Source organism: Harpia harpyja, chromosome 11, assembly GCF_026419915.1.
Source record: "Harpia harpyja isolate bHarHar1 chromosome 11, bHarHar1 primary haplotype, whole genome shotgun sequence".
NCBI lineage: Eukaryota > Metazoa > Chordata > Aves > Accipitriformes > Accipitridae > Harpia > Harpia harpyja.
Window position 1 is genome coordinate 26559273 of NC_068950.1, and position 20221 is coordinate 26579493.

Below are 20221 nucleotides of genomic sequence, written 5' to 3' on the forward strand. Positions count from 1 at the left end.
ACTAAATTATTTTTTATTTCAAAGTTAATTATTTCTGTTATTGCTTATTACGCAGCTTTATGAAGTATATCTGGAGGTAGCAGCTAGTAGGTTATGTTCTGCTCTAAACCCCTAAACAGTTCTTATCGCTTCATTATCTTTGCCAGGTAACCAGACATCTTAAGCAGTAGATGGTTTTGCCATTCACTTGCTTTAGAAATAATACAAGGTATTTTTCTAACAAAATATCATTTTCTATGATATCAGTTTGCTATGTTTTATAAGGAAGAAATATTTTTATTTCAGAGTAATTTAATTTACTGTAAAAAGTTACAAAAGAGGCCTTTTATGTTAAATGAAAGCACCACGGCTTAGCAGGAATGCATTTTTCCTGTTCTCTTAAATCTTACCGTTAAGTACATTTTGTCACTAGGATTCTTTTTGTTGGTTTTGTGAGATTCAGTACATAACTGGAACAGTTATCCAAGTAATCAATATGAAATGCTTTGTCTAGTGTCTTTTCATCTTACGTTAGGGGTTGTGCGTGAATTTGTAAAATAAAAGTCAACAAAAATGAGTGCATAGATAGCTAGGGAAATGTACCAGGAATGGCTTTGCAGCTTGGGGTACCAGACTAATGGGGATGAGTGAGAGGCAGAGAGAAGGAAGGAAGAGACGATTCTTGTTAACTACACAGTTCAGAAGTTTAGAGCAGCCAAGCGGAAAGAATAAATGTAGGTGAGAGCAAAGGCAGGTTGCAGAGAGGCCCAAGACTGCTAAGCTATTGCAGAAAAGGAGAAACCAAGCTCAGATAAATTGAGACTTTTATTTTAGTCCATTTCAGTGTAAAATTAGCTGAGTTTGCTCAAACCACTTTTATCAGTGTCTCAAGCTAAAAAGATAGATTTAGCACTGGTGTATGTGAGGAATGCCAACAGTCCCTTATTCTGTTATACTGCAATAAACTGCAGTATAGGGGCATAATGAAGCACAACTTGAAAAGAGAGCATGTGTTTGTCCATTGGTCATAATTTAGCAAACACACACCTGTGCTCTATTTTGTTATTATTACTGCTGCCAGTTTGATTCTTATCACAAGTCTAATTTGGTAGATTAGATAGCACTCAATTCCTAGAGTTAATTGATCATGTGAATATCTCAGCCTTTTAAAAAAAGTTACATTATTTGTAGAACAACTTGAAAGAAAGACCTAAATTTACCATAAAAGTTCAAGCAGCAGAAGGCAATTAAAAAGCATATTGTTATTAAACAAAAAATTGTGGGGCCTGATTCAGGAGTTCTGTGTGTATGAGCAGCCGCCTTAAAAAAAAATTCAGCAGTCCTGCTATTTGCTTCCCATTCTGCAGGGCAGAAGAGGTGAAGACGAATCTATTTATTCTATGATAAAACATTTCAGAAACCTATTGCAGTAGTAACTAGTAGTTAAAGAACTTGAGATAGGCTCTTTATTTGAGTGGTCCTGGATCTGCACATTTTTAAAAAAAGCACACTCTGCAGGGCGGCAGTTGTTCTGTTTGTTTTGTAAAAGAGGACCATTTCACATATCCAGTTTAGCATTTGACCGTGCAAACGGTAGGCTTGGTGCTATGGAAGGAAGTAACTTCTGGGTTGATATGGCTGAGGAATTGAAAGGAGCAGGACTAGAATGTTTTAAATTGGATTAGTCTACAGTGAAATTTTAGCTTGGAATCACACCTGTAATTCATTTTCTCTCGATCCCCTCTCCCCACAGAGAGCTTAGCATGCTAGCTTTAACCAGATTTCTGATTATATGGCATATGCATTTACAGTCTGTTACCATTGGGTGCATTATAGGCTCTGGCTGTTCAAGCTGAGAAGCAGCTGTGGAGTCTTTTCAACAGTTCATACTGGCTCAAGTTCAGCATTGCACTAACGATTATGCTGCTTGTGATTGGCTTCAGATGCAGGTAGAATTAATTCCCCTTTAGCTACAAAATACCACGTAGACATACAGAAAGAGGAAAGACTTACTGGACTGTAGTGATCAACACTTTCTGTTGAAGTGCTTGATGATCTTAGTTCTAATTATTTATTTAACTAGAGTCTGCATCACATAAATACTGTTAGAATTAGCCCTAGTCTTCAAAATATCTGCTAAGTTGCATGTACTGAATGAATTTGGAGATTTGTACTAGTCTTTTCTGGTGACATGCTAGGTTCATTAATACTTGATCACCTGATTGCTGTCAGATCACCTGCCAGGGCAAATCTGACCTGCATCAAGCATGAACATTTACTATTTCTGTCAATCAATGAGCATAGACAGTACACTATTCGTGTTAACGTTAGGCCAGTAGTGGAAGGATGGACAACACTAGTCTGGGCATAGGGAATTGCCAATACGCTAGAGGAAGTATTGTTAAAGTCTGCAAGAGCAAAGCAACACTTCCAAAATATTTTGAACTAATTTGCACTAGTGGAGCAGGTTGGTGCCAGATCCACACTCCAAGTGAAATGCAAGAACATCCAATGCAAGCATGGAATCAGACCAAAAGTGTATCAGTCTCTTCGTAGGAAAAGCTTATGCTTATAAAAGCATGGTAAGAACATAAGTATAGAGGGATACTTATTACCCCAGGATATCACCACAGCTGTTGGTAGTTTATTGTGTAAGGATTTTCAGAGATTTTGGTTGTCTCTGTGTCTTTGTTTTAAATGGTTTTTGATTTTGTTGTTTTGTTTTCTCTGCACATACTGTCTTTTAAGCTTATTTATACTTTTGCTATGCCGAACATCTGTGACAGTATGTTCCCCACTGAATAAGATTGTGTGAAAAACGGCTACTTCTGTTTCAGAGCTCCTGCTTAATAATTAAAAATACATCGGTGTTATGAAGTGGAGAAAGTTGCATTTCTGTTATGTAAGGAAGATAAATGAAGAGTGGTTAGTCTATGCCTTCCATAAGCAGTACATACAGAATGATGAACCACTTAGTTGTTTCTTGTAAGCTACTGGTGATAGGTATTGGCTACCTACAAACTGAAAATATATAGTTTGAAGTCTGACATACAAATAAAGTAACTCAGTGTTTGTGGTATTATTTGTGAAATGTCTGGAAAACAGAACTGTATCACAATGAGAAAACCAAAAAGGTATATTCCACATGACTGAATTATTCAGACACAGTAGTCTGAATAAATGTTAAGCTACATGCTTTAATTAGCTGTGAATGATAATCTGCTGTGTGGTTGCTAAGTCAATATGTATTTAAGTCCTGATAGGTATTTTGTAGACTCATTATCTTTACATAAACATTGGCCGGAACAGCATATACAAGTTGAGTAATGTTTTGTGTTTGTCTCTCTGTAATAGATTTGCTAAATGTTGGACCCACCTAAAACTCCAGGTTAGAAGTGTCACTTCAGTGCCTAGCCTGCCAACAATATTTATGCTAGTGGTTTCTTTTCAAAGAATTCAGTATTCTTAAGTCCTTCACAACAATTTGTCAAAATTTTACCCGAAATATTTTGATTATGATAGCTTAAAACAATGATTTGAACAAGGAAACGTGAAGCAAATCAGGGATTAAAATAAATGAATGAGAGTATTGATAGTCTGCTCAGTACATTGTGTGATACTGCATATTCCTACTAGCTCTGTCTGCTCTGAGCTATTATTGTAAAAACCACTCCTCTAGGTTCAGGCTGAACAGCATGTGTAATGTCTGTGACAGTTTGAGCCCTTGGAGATGGAATTGGTTGAACAGAGTAGTCTATTCAGATAAATGTAAGGGATTCATTCACATGGAAATCATTCCTGGCACAGTTGATGCAAAGTATGAGTGAAAGAGGAAACAAAAACGAGCCACAGAGGGCTGCACTCCCAGCACCAGTAAATCAGCAGAGCTTCATTGTTCATGATACATGTAAGTTACTTTACATCACATCAGTCTCACCCAAAGTTTTAAGGGGTAGTGGTGAGACATAGTCTCACAGTAAAAGATTACTTTAAATTGATTTGAAACCTGATTCTCATTTATGTGTATAAATAAACCATGTTATGCCATAATAGCAGCAAACTTTAAAGTGTAGTGATTTTCATCTTCCTTAAAAGCCTATAGACGTTTTTCTGTAGTGCTGAAAAGTTGGATGAGTGTAGTTTAAATTGGTAAAGAGGGTAGAAAAAAAATGTAGAGCTAGCTGGTACTAGCAAAAGCCTGGTATTATACCTAGAAAACCTGTATTTTTCTGAATTTTGCTTTGTCAGATGTGCTTCCACTAGGAGGAGTTGTTATCATATACTTACGCTGTAAGAGTGTCAGACTTGTGCTTTAATTATTTAACTCATTTGATGGAAAATGCAATTACTTATAGTTACAATGTGAAATATCTATAAAGTTCACCTATGTCTGACTGGCTTGTTAACTGCTAATTGCTATCAATATAAATATGAAAGGAAGCTTGCAGCTTGTGATATCTTACAAGCAAACTTATGTTTGTCATTTGCATTTAGGGCAAAAATTGAGTGGATTTCCTAGAGATTACAATTTATTTTCAATTTCATGTTTTCTATAGAAAATTGTGATAACTTGAGAATTTCAGACTTTTAAATTGTTTTAATAGTCACAGTTAAGGGAAGAGCTTGAAAAGAAGTGCCAGGATGTCTAGAAAGCCCAAGAAAGAGGCAAGAGGGGAAAAAGTTAAATCTCGTATGTGCACAGTCTTAGGATATTTTGTTTAGTTGTTTTTCGTTTAACATTTATGATGCAAATACTGATTATGACTTAAAAATATGGTGGTTTAGAAGTTATAATGGGACATACTTTCATTTGTATTTTAAATTCAATGTAATACAGTTACTGCTTGGATTTAAGTGCTTCCTTTGATCTGTTTGCCACACAAGTGTTGTAAGACAGTGGTATGCTTGGTGACAAACAGTTTTGCTTTGTTTCTCATACTGTTTCCCAGTACTCATAATCTTCCATCAAATCATGAAATATGATTCTAGTAAAATGTATGTTTTGGTAGTTTTTCAGCAATACAGCTTCTGCATAGACTTCTGTGGGATAAAGAGACAGAGACCTTAATCAAGCCTGTCCTTTCACTAAGAGAAGGGGACTGCTTAAGATGTATATCAACTTGGTATGTTTAAAAGACTTTCAGATTGTTCTAGAGCAAAAGAAAACAGATGATTAAACCTCTTGGGTATCACAAACCTGAACTGAAGTTTTCTGTGCACGTTTACTATTTCTCTTGTCTAAGGGCCTTCATTTTTGCACTGAATCAAACAGCTACAGTGACTTGTAGTGCTGCCACTCCCCAACTGTCTTCCCCATCCCTTTGCTGTAGTTGTTTCCATAACACAGTTGGCAGAAATAAGAAAGTGTGTGCCTCACTTGCTTTTTTTTGCAGTCCAAGATGAATTAAAAGGGTGTATGTTTACGTGCAGACTGTGATCTGAATGGCAGAGGAGTCCATAACCTGCAGCCGAATTTGAGAGATTTAATGTCTCAGATTCACACTTTTGCTGTTTGACCACTTCCTCATCACTGCTTGCTTTGTGCCAACACAAGCTTTTTGGTGGCTGCACAGTGAAGGAAATAAGAGACCTGATTTGACTTGAAATAACAACCTCGTCCTCTGGGTCATTTTCTCTGCCAGATCAAGTCTCTGGTGCCCTTCCCTAGCAAAAGCTAGTGCTGGCACAGAAAAGAAATCAGTGCAAGGAGAAACAAGCATCTTGAGTTGGAGGCTAGTAATAAACGTTAGCTACGTAAACTGGCTTCAGCAGTGCTGCCACCAGACATGTAACCGTAGCTGAAAGCAACTGAATGCTAATGGTTGTAGTCAAATGAATTTGACAGAGGAAAGCAAAGCAGCGTTTAGACAGTCTGTTGGAATACGAATACATCTCTATTTGTTTTTACATCTTTTATTCACATCTCTTGAAAGCACAGTAGCTAAATTCTTGATAGAACTGTAGGACAGTTGTTCTTTTACAATATATTAAGTGCACATTTGGTATAGACAAGGTATTTCCATGTTTGTGGACAATGGATCTCCTTATTTTATGTGGATGGTACAAGTAAATATCAGTTTATGTTAGCTTATGAGTTTTTGCTATATTCCAGAGTCTCAGTTGAATTAATTTTAATGAGGTCTGGGTAGAAGAAAAAAAGGAAAAATAAGATTAAACACAAATAAAAAATGCATTATCAGTTAGCCAAAGAACTTGGACTTTGTTTTGTTTTGTTTTGATCCAGAACAAATTTTATTATTCAAGTTTTTTGATTTATCTGCCAAACTAATAAAATCTGTTATTTGCCTCTTCAGCACAGAAGGCAAAATTGAAAATGCAAATATACTTCTAAATTTTTTGAGAATGTGATATACAACCTAACAGTAGTTTAACACAGTTTGTCAGCCATTACTGTATACTGCCAGCAGCATGGTATGCACTGTGCAATTGCATAGTGCCTTTGGAGTGGTCTAATTTATTTGCTTAGGCAGATAATATTTAGGATGACGGTTGCTTCAACTCTACCAGCTTACCCCAAATTACTTAAAAGCCCAGTAAATATTTGTCTGCGTTCTCCATACATACAAATGCATTTATTTTAAATAGCTGATGTGACTCACTACACAGGAATGTCAGTCTTTGAATATTTTAAACTAGATATCTAAAAGAGAAATTCTCAATAATTCTTATATGTATCAGTAAAAATCACCACCAATCAAAACAATACAGTGGAAAAAGTATAAATGTAATGATGATGAAAATTCAGCTGTGTGATACTATTTATGAAAACCTTAGATTTTATAATAAAGCTAACTGTAGCTAATACCTTTCTAGCTCTAGCAGATAACATTTGCACTGAAGGTTCATGTTCAGTAGTTTGTCCTTTTGGTTTTCTTCCTTCTGTTCAGTTAATCTCCCAGCACAGTATGAGATTATTAAAATGAAGAAAGTAAGTACATTAGATAAAGGTACTCCAGAACATGGTTTAGTGGGCATGGATGATGGTTGGACTCAATCATCTTGAAGGTCTTTTCCAACCTAAATGATTCTGTGATTCTATGATTCTGTAAGTGGTTTGACAGATATTTTAGGAATTGCTAATTACTATTGCCTATGCTCTTTTGACAATGGCCTTAATTTTATAGATATTTTAATTGTAAGACTACATGGTTTTTCCTTTCTGTAGTATGAACAACACTAGAAAGGAGTCAACTAAGTAGATTCCTTATGTTCTTTTTGTGGTCAAGCTTACCGAGTACCTGCTCAGGTACCCCTGCCCCCCACCATGTATACTTCCAGTTTTTTTCTGAGATCTACTCAGTTGCCTGTTCCACTTCCTTCACATGCTGCCTTATGGGAATAGCTTGACCTCCTATTTTCTCCTTTTCCAGTGTTGTGGTAGCACCTTGGCTCTTTTACTACTGTTTTAATTCTGCATGCTTACATGATACTGAGAATAGTCGTATGTCAACAGGTGATTCATAAAATGCAGAAGGCATTAATAGTTTAGGACCAGACTGTATGGATGTAATTAGTTTCCAAGAGAATTAAGTATGTATTTCACTTTACTAGGCCACAGATTTTCTGAACTTAAATTGCATGTCTTTATGTTGTCTTAAGTAAAATAATTGGATCATCCACTTTTTTCCCATGATTTTCCCCTTCTTGTGTGTTTTCTACATGTTATAACAGGGATTTATCAGAGGTACTACTTTGATCACTTTTATTTCTTTGTTTTATTTTGTTAAACCATCATCATTGTAAGAACATTAGCCTTTTACATTATGTTCTTATGCTTTCTTTTTCCCTTTCCACCCTTGATGCCCTCTGCATGTAGTTTGTACATAGGTCATATACCCATCTATGACATTTTATGTAGGTAATTCTTCCCTTGTAAGATATTTTTTGATGGAAGTCTAGAGATGGAATCTGACTGTAGTAATTATTACGTAAGTAGTTGCCGTCTATTATTCCTTTTCATGCAGAATTAACCAAGACTTCAAGGTTTTGCATATTGTTCCCATCTGAAGAAAAAAAATGGGGGTAGCTTATCTTTGATGTCATCCAGTTTATATGCAATGTACCGAGCTCTCTTTCTGTGAATACAAGAGGATTGACACAGTAGGGAAGTAGTTTTTTAGTCATAGTTTCCCACTCCTTGCAGCCACAGTCCTTGGCCCAAGAAGTGCTTTCTCTGGACTGTCTAGTGCACAGTTCCAGTATGTTTGATCAGCATCTGACACTTTGGTTCTGCTGATGGATTGCTTTTCAGGTATTTCTGCTGCTTCTGTCTCTTGCCCTGCCTTGCACATGCCCTTCCCTTTTTGCTAGCAGAAAAGATGGAGATGGCTTTATAATACAGTTTTTGATCAGTGCCTTACCAACCTATAGTGTTATTAGATTATAAGAACGATGCTCAATTCTTAACTAGAAAATTTCTGGTTTTCATTTAAGGCAGTAGGCTAGAACAATTCTCATCGAAATTATGGCAGTTTACCATGCCTTTATTAAATTCTGAAGAAGAAGGTTACTTTTATCACTAAGATGCTATCACTGCTGTAGAGATGAAACCAGCTTTGGGTCATTGATTGGTATCTTCTGACTTTCCCACTCTGCATTTAGTATTCCTTTTACAGAACAGTCAGCTTCTGAGATTTTTCCAAATTACAGAGATTTACTGTCTTAAGCTGTACTACTGACAACATGCTTTATACTTGGCAAATTGTTTAAAGAAGGCAGAAGAGAAATAGAACTATGACCTGGGCTGCAGAAGAAAAGGTAGTTCTTTTGTATTAAGATGGTAAAATCTCTGTGAGATGGCATCACAAGCATGATGACTACTTCCAGCTTTTCTAGTTTTTCTTTCTACTGCATTGAGAAACTGGCACTCAAATGGCAGAAACTTTCTGCCATTGAAACATGCATTACAGTTGAACATTCAAGAAATACCTGTCTAAATTGCTTAGTTAAGCATAAATGAGGTCAGCAGAGAGCACAGACCTTTGGTCAGTGTTATTACTTAGTGCCATAATACAGGTCCTGAGGTGTACAGAACGTTGTATGGGAAGGTCAGCTTTATTGAGGCTGTAATTTAGGGGGTTTGTTGATTTCACTGATGCCAGAGGAAGATAAAGGTGCATCTGAAAATGAAAGTACATCTGAGTATTTCTGAAAACAAAACTGATGGGCCCTTGATTCAAGGGAGCTAGTTAGGAAGGCATGCCAAGTTCAAGTGATTAAAATCCTTAAGAAAACTCTTACTCATGCAGGTGTCCAATAAATCAGTTTTTCCTAATAAATTATTGTGTCACAGCAGGAGGCCAGTCTTAATTTGGAAGTACAATACAAGTCAATTTTGCTGAAGTAGAAGAGGCACAATAGGAGAAACTACTTTCCAGATGAGATGAAATTGCTGGCTCACCTGAGTAACCTTGGTGAGGACAGGATTACACAATGATACATGGCTTGCTCCTTGTCATATTACAGCCTGAATCCCCAAGAGAGACTGAAAAAGGAGCATGCATTGTTGTCCCTGGAATACTTAGTATATCCAAACAGTGATTTGGAGTTACTCAACCTTGATGTCTTTGTAGTACACACATACCCACTTTTCAAAAATTACAGTGAAGCTAATTTGACGAAACTGTATCTGAGTTAAGAATCTGGTATTACATATCACTTACCTTGTGTCTGGAGTATAACAAGCCAGCATCAGCATCTTTTGCTAGTTCTGGGATATTGTGATAGAGGAAAGAAGAAAACCAATGAATTATCAGTATAGTAAAGCATTGCAGTATGAACAGTTGGATTTTAAAGCTACATATAAAACATCTTTCTCTGGGATTTTGCTTCAAATGTGCCCTGATATGTATGACTGCAACTGTGAGCATGTTTTTAAGATAATACAGAAAAGCACTCCGAAAGTAAAAGCTAAGTTCAGTTCAGTAGATCAGAGTGCCACCATAGGAACCTCCCATTATTACCCATTTGATAACTTTTTGGCAGCAACTTCATTTCATAAAAGCCTCTGAACAGCTGGTGTTCAGAAACAGAACTGTACAAACCTAGGTTGGATTTGAATTGTTTATTTTGATGTAAAACCTGAAATTGTATAATTTATGCGAGTAGTACTGCAAGACCTTCCACATAAGGATTTCAGAATACTATAACTTCACTCTTGAACTTGTTAAGTAATAACAGAAGAAAAAGTCTCACCGAATAAATAGAAACAAGTCATGGAGCAACCATGGTTTTATCCCATAAAAATCTGGTGACCTGACTAAACCTATGACAATCTCTTTATTGCAGGAAACCTGAGATGTACAGGAAGTGACAGTGTTTAAAATGGGTAAATAGAACATAGATCTTGTATTGCCCTCCAATACATGCTGTCATCTTATGTTTTTGTTTCCTTCCTTCCTCTGGAAAGGAAGAATATTCATTATTCAGTGGGGAAAAAATATGTGCCCGACATCTGCCACACAACTTGCCAGTGTGTTTAGGATGTTAAAAAATGTTGGCGTTACCTGCCCTAAGCAAGAGTTCATCCTATTTTCGGAAATAAAAATAATTAGTGTAAAAGTAGAAGAATAATAGGAAACTCCCTCTGCCTAAAACCAGTTCTCATAATGATATATTTAGGGTCTTCTGCAATTTATTTTGTAATTCTGTTTTACTCTTAACCTTGATCAGGCTCTGAATATATCCTGACCACTAGGTTGTACCCTGTATCCAATTAACAGTGTAATATTGGTTAAATAAGAGATGTTTGAGTTACCTTTCTTCACCAAAACTGCTATTAGCAGAAGGATCAGAAAGGCAATTAATTATCTTGTGGCAGAAAGGAACATTTTTTAATTTTTTTTTTCCCTTCAGCTGTAGGAATGAATTTTTCATTAAAACAATAGGGAAAAGTCTACACAGGTGTCAGCAAAGACTTAATAGCACATTAAAGTATGCCATAAAATAATCACATTCAAAGGTGTAAGTGCAGTACGTTTGAAAACAATGCATCTTGTATCTCTTAGTATCTTGTCATGTAAGGTTAACGTCCTTTTCTGCTTGCACTTGAATTTCCTTTTGTATGGGAGTTTGGAGGCAGGGCACATATTAGAGGGTTTGGGGGGTTTTATTGTTTGGTTTTTTTCATTTGGTATAAATTAATAACTGAGTAAATGCAGCTGGCCAAGTAAGATTAGATAGCCACTGTTTCTCTTTAAACAATACAGTGATAATGTTGCTCTGTGGAAATTCTGGGATTCCTTTCATGCTTAGTGCAGAATTTCTCTTTGTTCCGGAATGGTAAGTGTGGCGACTCTCCACCAATTCTTGATGTTTTTTAATTGTCATGTACTAGCATGGAAGCTAAGTATTCAAAATGAAATACGAAATTTGTAGTCTTAAAAAATACATTCCTAGTGAAGTTGTTAAACAGTTTTGAAAACAAGTTCCTTTATGACAACAGAATTAAAGTCTGTGACTGAATTAGAAGTGTATGAACCAGAAAAGAGCTATTTGTCCATGGTTTTACTAATGTCCTAACCAACTAGCTGTGTTTTCCTCTTATCTCTCTCAAAATTTTATGCCTTTCATGATGACCATCTTGCAATCTGAAAGTACCTTTTTAAAGCAAGCCAATAAATGAAAGATTTCAATGGCTGAGCTTGTCCTTGCCTCATGTAAGAATGTTCTCTGTGGCTTTAACGTTCCTCAGATAAATTCTTTTGTGGTGTGTCCATTAAATGTTGAGATTTTCTAGTCAATGCTACTCCACAAGATGCTCTTAGTTACTGTAATGCCACCATTCTTTAAATGTATACTTGTCATCCATAGCCTGCAATATTTTCACAATAATAAAAAACCTGCAATAAAGCAAGTAATATAGCAGAGTATTCTGGTGGAGAATAGAGGGATTTAATAACATGATTTGCAAATTAGCATGTTTGTTCTTTAATAGATCATGAAGTGATGAATTCCAGGATTAAAACTTCTGCAGTGTAATGGTGTAATGGTCCAAAACATTGTGTGTCTTACTAATGGTACTTTTTCTAATTTAAATGCTTTTAAACTATTTCTAGGAATGTACTGTGCTTTGACACAGGTAATACTGCTACTGTGGCCTATCTTTCTGCAGGACAGTATTTTTGGTTTTGCAATTTGTATTTAAAAAAAAAGGAAAAATAAAAGCTTCAACACTTTTCTAGTGTTCCAAGAATTATAAAAATGCTAAACAGCTTTCTCTATCTGACAGAAAGCAACACTGGCTCTTTGCTGACTGTAACATGTCAGCCTTTGGGCAGCTTCTTGTCGCATGTTCACAGTAGACAGATGTGTTGAAACAAGTGGTTTGTGGCTGGAAAGTTGTAATTCCAGTTGGTTTATACAGAGCTAATGAGCAAGTACTTTTCCTGAAGTATAGATAAGAGAAAAATCTTCAAATAAAATAATGTATCAAAAATGTGTGATTAAAGACAGTACATGTCTGAACATGAGCATTTTCTGCTTCTGGCATCAGTGCTTTAACAGGAAATGTTCAGGTCAAGTTAGAGATTTAGAATTGGGCATCCTTGAATTTATTCAGGATATGCTCAAACTTGCAGATAGAAATATCTTCACAAACTCAGCAATTCTTTGGAAGCTTAAGTATCTGTTTATGTAGATCTTACATAACTGGTTACATAGAGCCATGATGTTGAGATAATATTTTATGTGTCTATCTTGTCTTCCTGTGTCTATCATGTGTCCATCTTAATGTCTATCTTATATGTAATCTTAGCAACTGAAAAAAAAAGTAACAAAAAAATATTTTTATTTACAGATAATTCAAATTCAGATGACATCATGATGGAGACCAAACTGTAACAATCTCTCAGTTGCTTTTGTTGTAGAAATACTCTGTAACAGGTTGATTTCAGCTATGTTCACATCTTGGACAAACACCCACCACAGAGTCTTTTTCATTTTGACTGTCTTACGGAATATGCAGTTTCATTCACTCCCTTCGTATTCTGACAGATAATACTGCTCGTTTTGCTATTGTCCTGGTTTCAGCTGGGATAGAGTTAACTGTCTTCCTAGTAGCTGGTACAGTGCTATGTTTTGAGTTCAGTATGAGAAGAATGTTGATAACACTGATGTTTTCAGTTGTTGCTCAGTAGTGTTTAGACTAATGTCAAGGATTTTTCAGCTTCTCATGCCCAGCCAGTGAGAAAGCTGGAGGGGCACAAGAAGTTGGCACAGGACACAGCCAGGGCACCTGACCCAAACTGGCCAACGGGGTATTCCATACCATGTGACGTCCCATCCAGTATAGGAACGGGGAAGTGGGGGCAGGGATTCGCCGCTCGGGGACTGGCTGGGTGTCGGTCGGCGGGTGGTGAGCAATTGCACTGCGCATCATTTGTACATTCCAATCCTTTCATTATTGCTGTTGTCATTTTATTAGTGTTATCATTATCATTATTAGTTTATTCTTTTCTGTTCTATTAAACCGTTCTTATCTCAACCCAAGGGTTTTGCTTCTTTTCCCGATTTTCTCCCCCATCCCACTGGGTGGGGGGGAGTGAGTGAGCGGCTGCGTGGTGTTTAGTTGCTGGCTGGGGTTAAACCACGACAGCTATTCCTCTTCATTTTATACGTTTTGTCAGATGTGTTACACATGTAAGAAGAATGGCATTATCGCTGAATGAGCATATTGAGGAACATTCTCTTTGAATATGAAGACTGCGATTCATCTTCCAAAATATTAATTCAGCTGTGAGAACTAAACAAAATACAGTCTTCGACATGCCCTGCTTGTATGAGGATTACAATGAAACAATGAATTAAATGTAATAATATTAATGCATAGATAACTACCTATTACCAAGTGGCCAAGAAAGCATTAATGTCTTTGGCCATAATGGTAGAACTTCCATGCTATTAAGTGCTTTCTGAATTGTTCAGTCATTTAACATTCCCAAGCAATAGTATTTGTAATTGGGTTTTGGTTTTGTTTTTCAGGGTCAAAGGCATTGTGAAGTGAGGTAATAGATAATGAAGTATCTACCCATTTCTAATTGGCTGACCCAGCTTGGTCTTGCAGAATATTGCGCACACTTTGAACAATATGATGGCATAGAGGTAAGAATTAGTTTTTTTCAATAAAATTCTTGAGAAAATGTCAAGCAAGGTGATATAATGCAAGTGATTAATGTTCCATGGTATCATGTTGGAGCAAAAAACCTAAAGGCTGATAGTTTGTTTTTGTCTTAGGAAAGGGGAAAATAAAACCAATGTCTTTTGTAACTGTGTACTAAAATTCACAGAGAAACAGAGTCACTTACTGGTGAACTAGATAAAATTAACATTTTACTGATTCTGATGCTGCTTGTCCCATATTAGTCTTCGTTGTCTCAGATTGCAACAAATAGGCATGTTCACCAGAGCAAGAACACATAGATAATGTTTTTTCTGCAAAAGTTAACAAATAAATTTATTTCTTAAAATTCAGAACTAGATAAAATATGAACTTATGTGCCAATTGTTATATAAAGTTGTTTATAGGCAAATGGATACTATGTGGCTTAAGAATAATCTTCTCTATTGAACAAATACCACATTACAGAAGGACATTACATCAGTCATCTTGAAGATACCTAGGAATTTATTTAGAAATTCTAAGGAAGCCCTTTTCCTACAGGTCTTACTTGATCAAAATTTCCTCTTTATTGTCCATTTTGTGTTTTCACTTCTTATTATCCATGTACAAATTTATTGACACTTACATACTATATCATCAATTAAATGCTGCTTTGACGTGTTTTAATTCTGTCTCGATGTAGTCCTAATTCAGAAAATAAATGTTAAAAATACAGTAAATATTCTCCTCAACTCAAAATATCCTTGGATTCACTTTTAAACAATTTTTTTACACATTTTTTTCTTGTCACTAATCAAAGTTTCATGAAGTGGCACTAAAGTTTATTTAAAATTGGCTTCTGTGTCATGTCTGTGCTGCTTGTATACCAGAGTTCTTAGTGAGTGTCATGGTAATCTCATAATCCAAGCAAAATAAAAATGAAAGGATTTTAAATACAAGTAGAATTTGTCTCAACAGGAAAATGACAGCATTTTCTAGTTTCCCAAATAGAGTTGGTCAATTAGACTTAGAAGCACATTGGAAAATGTTGTTATGTGATTCACACTACCATTGTAACACAGAAGACAGAAATACAGAACCATGGGACAGCTGTTTTGACAGTCAACAAAAAAAAAAACCCCCCTGCAGCAAAGATAGTTTACAGCTTATCAAGCCTGAAAGCTGCCTGTAAAAAGTTTTTGCTGAAGTGCAAAACTTAAAAATAGGCTGGTGCATCATCCTGGATACAATGGACTTTTTTTAAATTCAAGGCCATGAGTCAGAATTTCAGTTCTGCAATATCTGTAGATTACAAGTGTTATATAATTTCTTAGTTCCTCAACCAAACTGAATATTTTCCTGAAACAAAACTTGAATTTGAGAAAATGCCTGACTTACCCTGACTTCACATACTTACTAACCTGCTTAATACTAGGCATATGCTTCAGAACCATGCTGAGCCAAGCTTCTAAGTTCTTGAAAGTCTAAGTAATTGCCTTTGATGTCTTCTACTTTTAAAAATAATTACTAATAACTATTTACACTGGGGTTTTTATCTCTGCAGTAGAAGGTATGATTATATCCGTTTTGCTGAGGAGGACAGTGATGCACCGTTTCTTGAATTAAATTGTTCTTAGCTAAGTAGTAAATTCATGGCAGTGGGAGACAGAGTTCTTGGGTTTCAGTCAACTGCTCTAGCCAGTTCTTAAGCTAGACCAGAAAGTGCTTATGGTTTTGAATGAAGAAAAAAACTTAAAGGTGGGAGACCGTTCTCACTGACAAATAAAATTTCCACATATTAGTGTTGTCTGCTGCAAAATGCAGCAAGTTCTTTAAAGCTACTAAAAAAGCCCAACCCTAAAATGTGTCTATAAAAGCTCCCCCTGTGTTATCCTGAGCATATGCTGTTCAGTACTGGAGTTAACACCAGCCCTTTTTGTGCTCCTGCTTACAAGCTTTTTGCTAAAGTTTGAAGAGCAGGCATATTGCATTTGTACTTCATGTGTGTTTTTCCTTGGAGGATGATTTTGGGGTTGGGGGGGGAGGGTGTTGAGTTTTTCTGAGAGAAGCAGAGGGAGCCTCTGTCACTGTTGCCAAAGCTGAAAAATCCTTTCTACTGAAATGTGAATTCATCATTAGTACCAATTTTTGTGTTTGGGTAAACCTAGAAAGGGATAAAGTAAGTATAATAATTATTCAACTCCCTTCTTTCATGTTATTAGATACATATGAAGTATCATTTGAGAAACACATTTTCAGGCACGGCTAAATTTCCCTAACAGATTTTGAAACAGTTATAGCTAGTGACATAAAAAATTGAGGCTTTCAGCAATTAGAGGACTACTCAGTCTAAATCAAAGAATGTCATGCTTTTGCAGAGGTTTTAGTTTGAAAGAAAGATTTTTAAATGACAATTTCAAAAACAGTGGCTCACTTGAAGTAGAAATTCTGTGTCAATTGTCTTATTTACACAGTGAAACAATGTGATTTCTGTAGTTTAAGGTCCTAGGCCTGACTCATCAAATCTCCACTAGAAAAGGCCACTTTTACTAATATGATTTGCCAGTAAAAAATGGAGTACATCCTATGGATATCTCTTTATCTGATTTATAGTGAAAATACAGAACAGTAAAAATAAACAGAAATACATTCGATCATAAATTTTCTGCTTTGGATGTGTTTTCTTTTTGCTCTGAAAGATGTCATCATCAAGTGAAATTTTGTACGTACTTATAAATCAATAGCAAATTGAAATTTTGTACTGACTTATAAATAATGCCTTGAGTTATTCAGCAGCTTATTTTGAAAATAAAACAGTAATGATTTTGTGGAGAGAAAGGGGAATAAAAGAGAACAGTTCAGGTTTGATTATCCAAATGCATTATCTGGAAATTCATGTTCTTCAAACATTGTTGCAACCCATGTTATCTATTAGTTACAGTGAATATCCTCTTGATTATCCAAAACCTCTCTTTCCAATATTATTACGCCCCTCGGTTCACTCTGAGATTTATCTTCCTTCGTTATCTTAAGTGCAATTGGCATACTAGCCGTTTTGTTTTTGTTTTTTTATTCAAAGGAGTCGTACCTTTTAGAAACTCTCCAGCTATCTTGACCAGCTTTGTTTTGAGAAAAAATGTGGAGACAATGAATTAATGTTTTATAAGAAAAATTCATCCCTTCAATGACATAGCTTATCATGACAAAGGGGCTTCATAGAACACATAAATATACTTACGTTTGCTTGTGGTATCAGAAACAGCAAACCTGTGTGAAAGAAATTTGAATCCTCCTGGACTAACAGCTATAGTATGTTCCTTACTCTGGCATTTGCTACAGGACTTACTCCATCTTACAGAAGTTGATCTTAGAAAAATGGGAATTGAAAATCAAGTCCACCGAACACGCATCATTTACAATATCCTGCTGCTTCAGGAGGCAGAAAAAAAGAGAGGTAAGATTTCCATGTTGTCTCCTAAAGTCTAAGAGAATTAGTTAAGGCAACCCAAGCTTTCGTGTCACAAAGAGATGATAAACTAATACTCTGATTGAGCCTAGGATACTGCTCTGAATACAGATCACAGGGGTACTTTACATAGACAATAAGAAAACAGCTAATCATTAATCTTTTGGCAGGGTTTTAAAATAATGTAACCTGTACTTTTTTTAGAAGTGTAATTTAGAAAAGGCTACACTGTCATTTCACTTTCTATTGCTCTCAGTCTTCAGCTTAACAAGATACAGTAATGTTACCAGCCCATAACTGATGGAAGACTGTGTCATGAATGTCTTCCTCACTTGGAAAGATCATATCAAACGGTCTAAACCAAGCTATTTTGTGTAAGTGCCACCTCACCCCTAGTGAGGAGAGAGGAAGTGTGCTTACACAGGCAGTCCTGACCCTGCTTTTCCATTTGGACTTTGCTATGAATTAAGACTTGACCACTACATCTTTTGTTGCTTTTATGATGCTTTTATCAGTTCAGTATCAAAATTCAACTGAAGTTCATGAGAGTTGGAACAAACCCTGTAAGATGTTCTATTCTGAGTGGAAGGATATAGTGAGATGTTATTCAGCTATGACTTAATTGTACAGGATATTTTGGGAATGGTTAACAAGATATGAGTATTATGCAGTCTGCCCAATAATGCTAAAGATCACTGCCTGAGGCTTTTACAAATCTAATGTGAAGCAGTGATTTATTTGACTAACATTCCTGCTTTTACCCTCTCTTGGTCAAGATAAAAAGGCTTTTAGAGCATGTGTAGAAATCGAATATTCATAAAATGTGTTTAGCTACTTTTAACTTTTCAGAAGAAACTAGAACTGGTTCTGTACAAGTAGATCAGGGTATTTTCTCAATGTTTTCTGAGGAGTTCAAAATTGGTTTAACAATTACATAACTTCTGCAGTTTTTTGGTTTAACTTTTTTAAAATATGAATTTAAATATGACATTTTTGTAACTGCTACTGTGAACAGATTAGGAAATTATTCAAGTTGATTACTGCAGTGAAACTAGACGTATTTTAATTAGAATCCATTTTCATGTGGCTCTGGGACTGCATTTTGTAACCTTTTCAGGTACTGGAGTGAGGAATATGTTACAGTTGTCAATGTAACACTTTTTTCAGAGGAAAGGACTGTTCAAACTGTCATTCACATGGTAAATTGATTTATAGGTAGTTATGTAACATTTCAATCAACTCACTGGAACGTTCCAAATTCTATTAATATAGCTACAACTTGGGATTTTTCAGCTTCAGGTATGTTGAGCTAAATCTAATCTTGCCATACTGCTGGTGATTTCAGTTAATTTGAATTTGAGTCAAACATTTTATCTCCAAACTGGAGTGTATATATTGTTTGACCTCTTGCAAGGTCTTGCAAGGTGACAACATGATGCCATTGTTTCTTTTTTTTTTTTTTTTTTTTTTTTGGCAGTTAAATACTAGAATTCTTTAAGCTAAGTTCTAGTAAAAGTAGTAGTGGTTCATATATTTATGGGCATTTGTCTTGGTGAGCAGTGTTTTTGTTCACTCTCTGGTTTTGGCTAATGAAAATATTTAAGTGTATAATTGAATTATGTGCTTGAAAAAATAGAGCCAAATTGATCTCTGAGTTGTTCTGTTTACACCAGTGTGTTTACATCCTAGATAGCTTCGCCTATTGTATTAATTCTGGGAAGGCTGCAAAACAGATCCGTTCAGTCAGTCATACATGAGTGCAGACTGGTTTGTTTTCACAGTAGGGACTAATGGTTGTTATCTAGTCTCCAGCCTATTATGACATGGTTTTGTTTTGTGTCTGTCTTTGATAGAATGCTGTGTCTAGGAGCAAAGTGCCTAATCAGTTACACTGAAATGCTTGTTTTCCAGCACTGAACGGTACTGGAGTCAGACATCAGAAAAAACTTTTTTTTTTTTTAAATCTTCCATTCTATTAAATAAATACTAATGTCCTACTAATGTACTTACCAGTACAGAGCAAAGGCTATATTGTTCTGTTTGCTGTTATTTTGAGCTTTAAACAACAACATTGTATTTGTTGCTGGTTCAACAGTTTCCAGACAGTGCTTGATGTGATAAGCCACTTTAATATGTAAGCATCGTCACAAGATTAATTTTATAGGACTAAGCATTTCTTTGTACAGTGAAGTTAAGTTTTGGAAAACTTTGTCAAAATATTTTCTGTTTTCTAAAATATTACCTGGTTCTGAAATTGCTTTGAACAGAACATGTCTCAGTACACTAAGATTTGGATTCATCCTGTCTAGCTACTTGGGCTATGTTTCCACAGTAATTAATACCAAGATCTGTGCATTGACATAATGCTCAGCAACACATTTGACCTGGATCAAATATGTGCACATGATGACATATCTGTTGAATTAGGCAGAGTACACAATACAAAGTTCACTACCTTTATGCTTTTATGCTATCTTTATGCCAGCCAATGGTAGGGAAGTAATTAGAATAACTGGTTTGACGTGAGTAGCATTAGCTCATCAGTAGAAAAATAACCTTTCAAAATTGTTAAACCACTTCAGCAGAATTAATTTTGTAGTGGATCAGTGCATTGAATAATGGGGCTCTGATATTTTTGATCAATATTAGAAAACTGA

The 20221-nt window shown here is 35.8% G+C and overlaps 1 protein-coding gene across 4 annotated transcripts in view; it reads left to right on the forward strand.

Annotated features, from left to right (window-relative positions):
- The window catches only part of BCAR3 (BCAR3 adaptor protein, NSP family member), a 114791-nt gene that overhangs the window by 23380 nt on the left and 71190 nt on the right, over window positions 1–20221 (forward strand). For 2 of the 4 annotated variants that reach the window (XM_052801529.1, XM_052801530.1), the window contains exons 2-3: window positions 13981–14100; window positions 17438–17552. In XM_052801529.1, the coding sequence (XP_052657489.1) occupies window positions 14014–14100; window positions 17438–17552 (202 nt within the window). In that variant the 5' untranslated portion in view covers window positions 13981–14013. Of the gene's footprint in view, window positions 1–3870; window positions 3887–13980; window positions 14101–17437; window positions 17553–20221 lie in introns of those variants that run through there. The other 2 variants (XM_052801531.1, XM_052801534.1) reach the window with 2 other exon arrangements.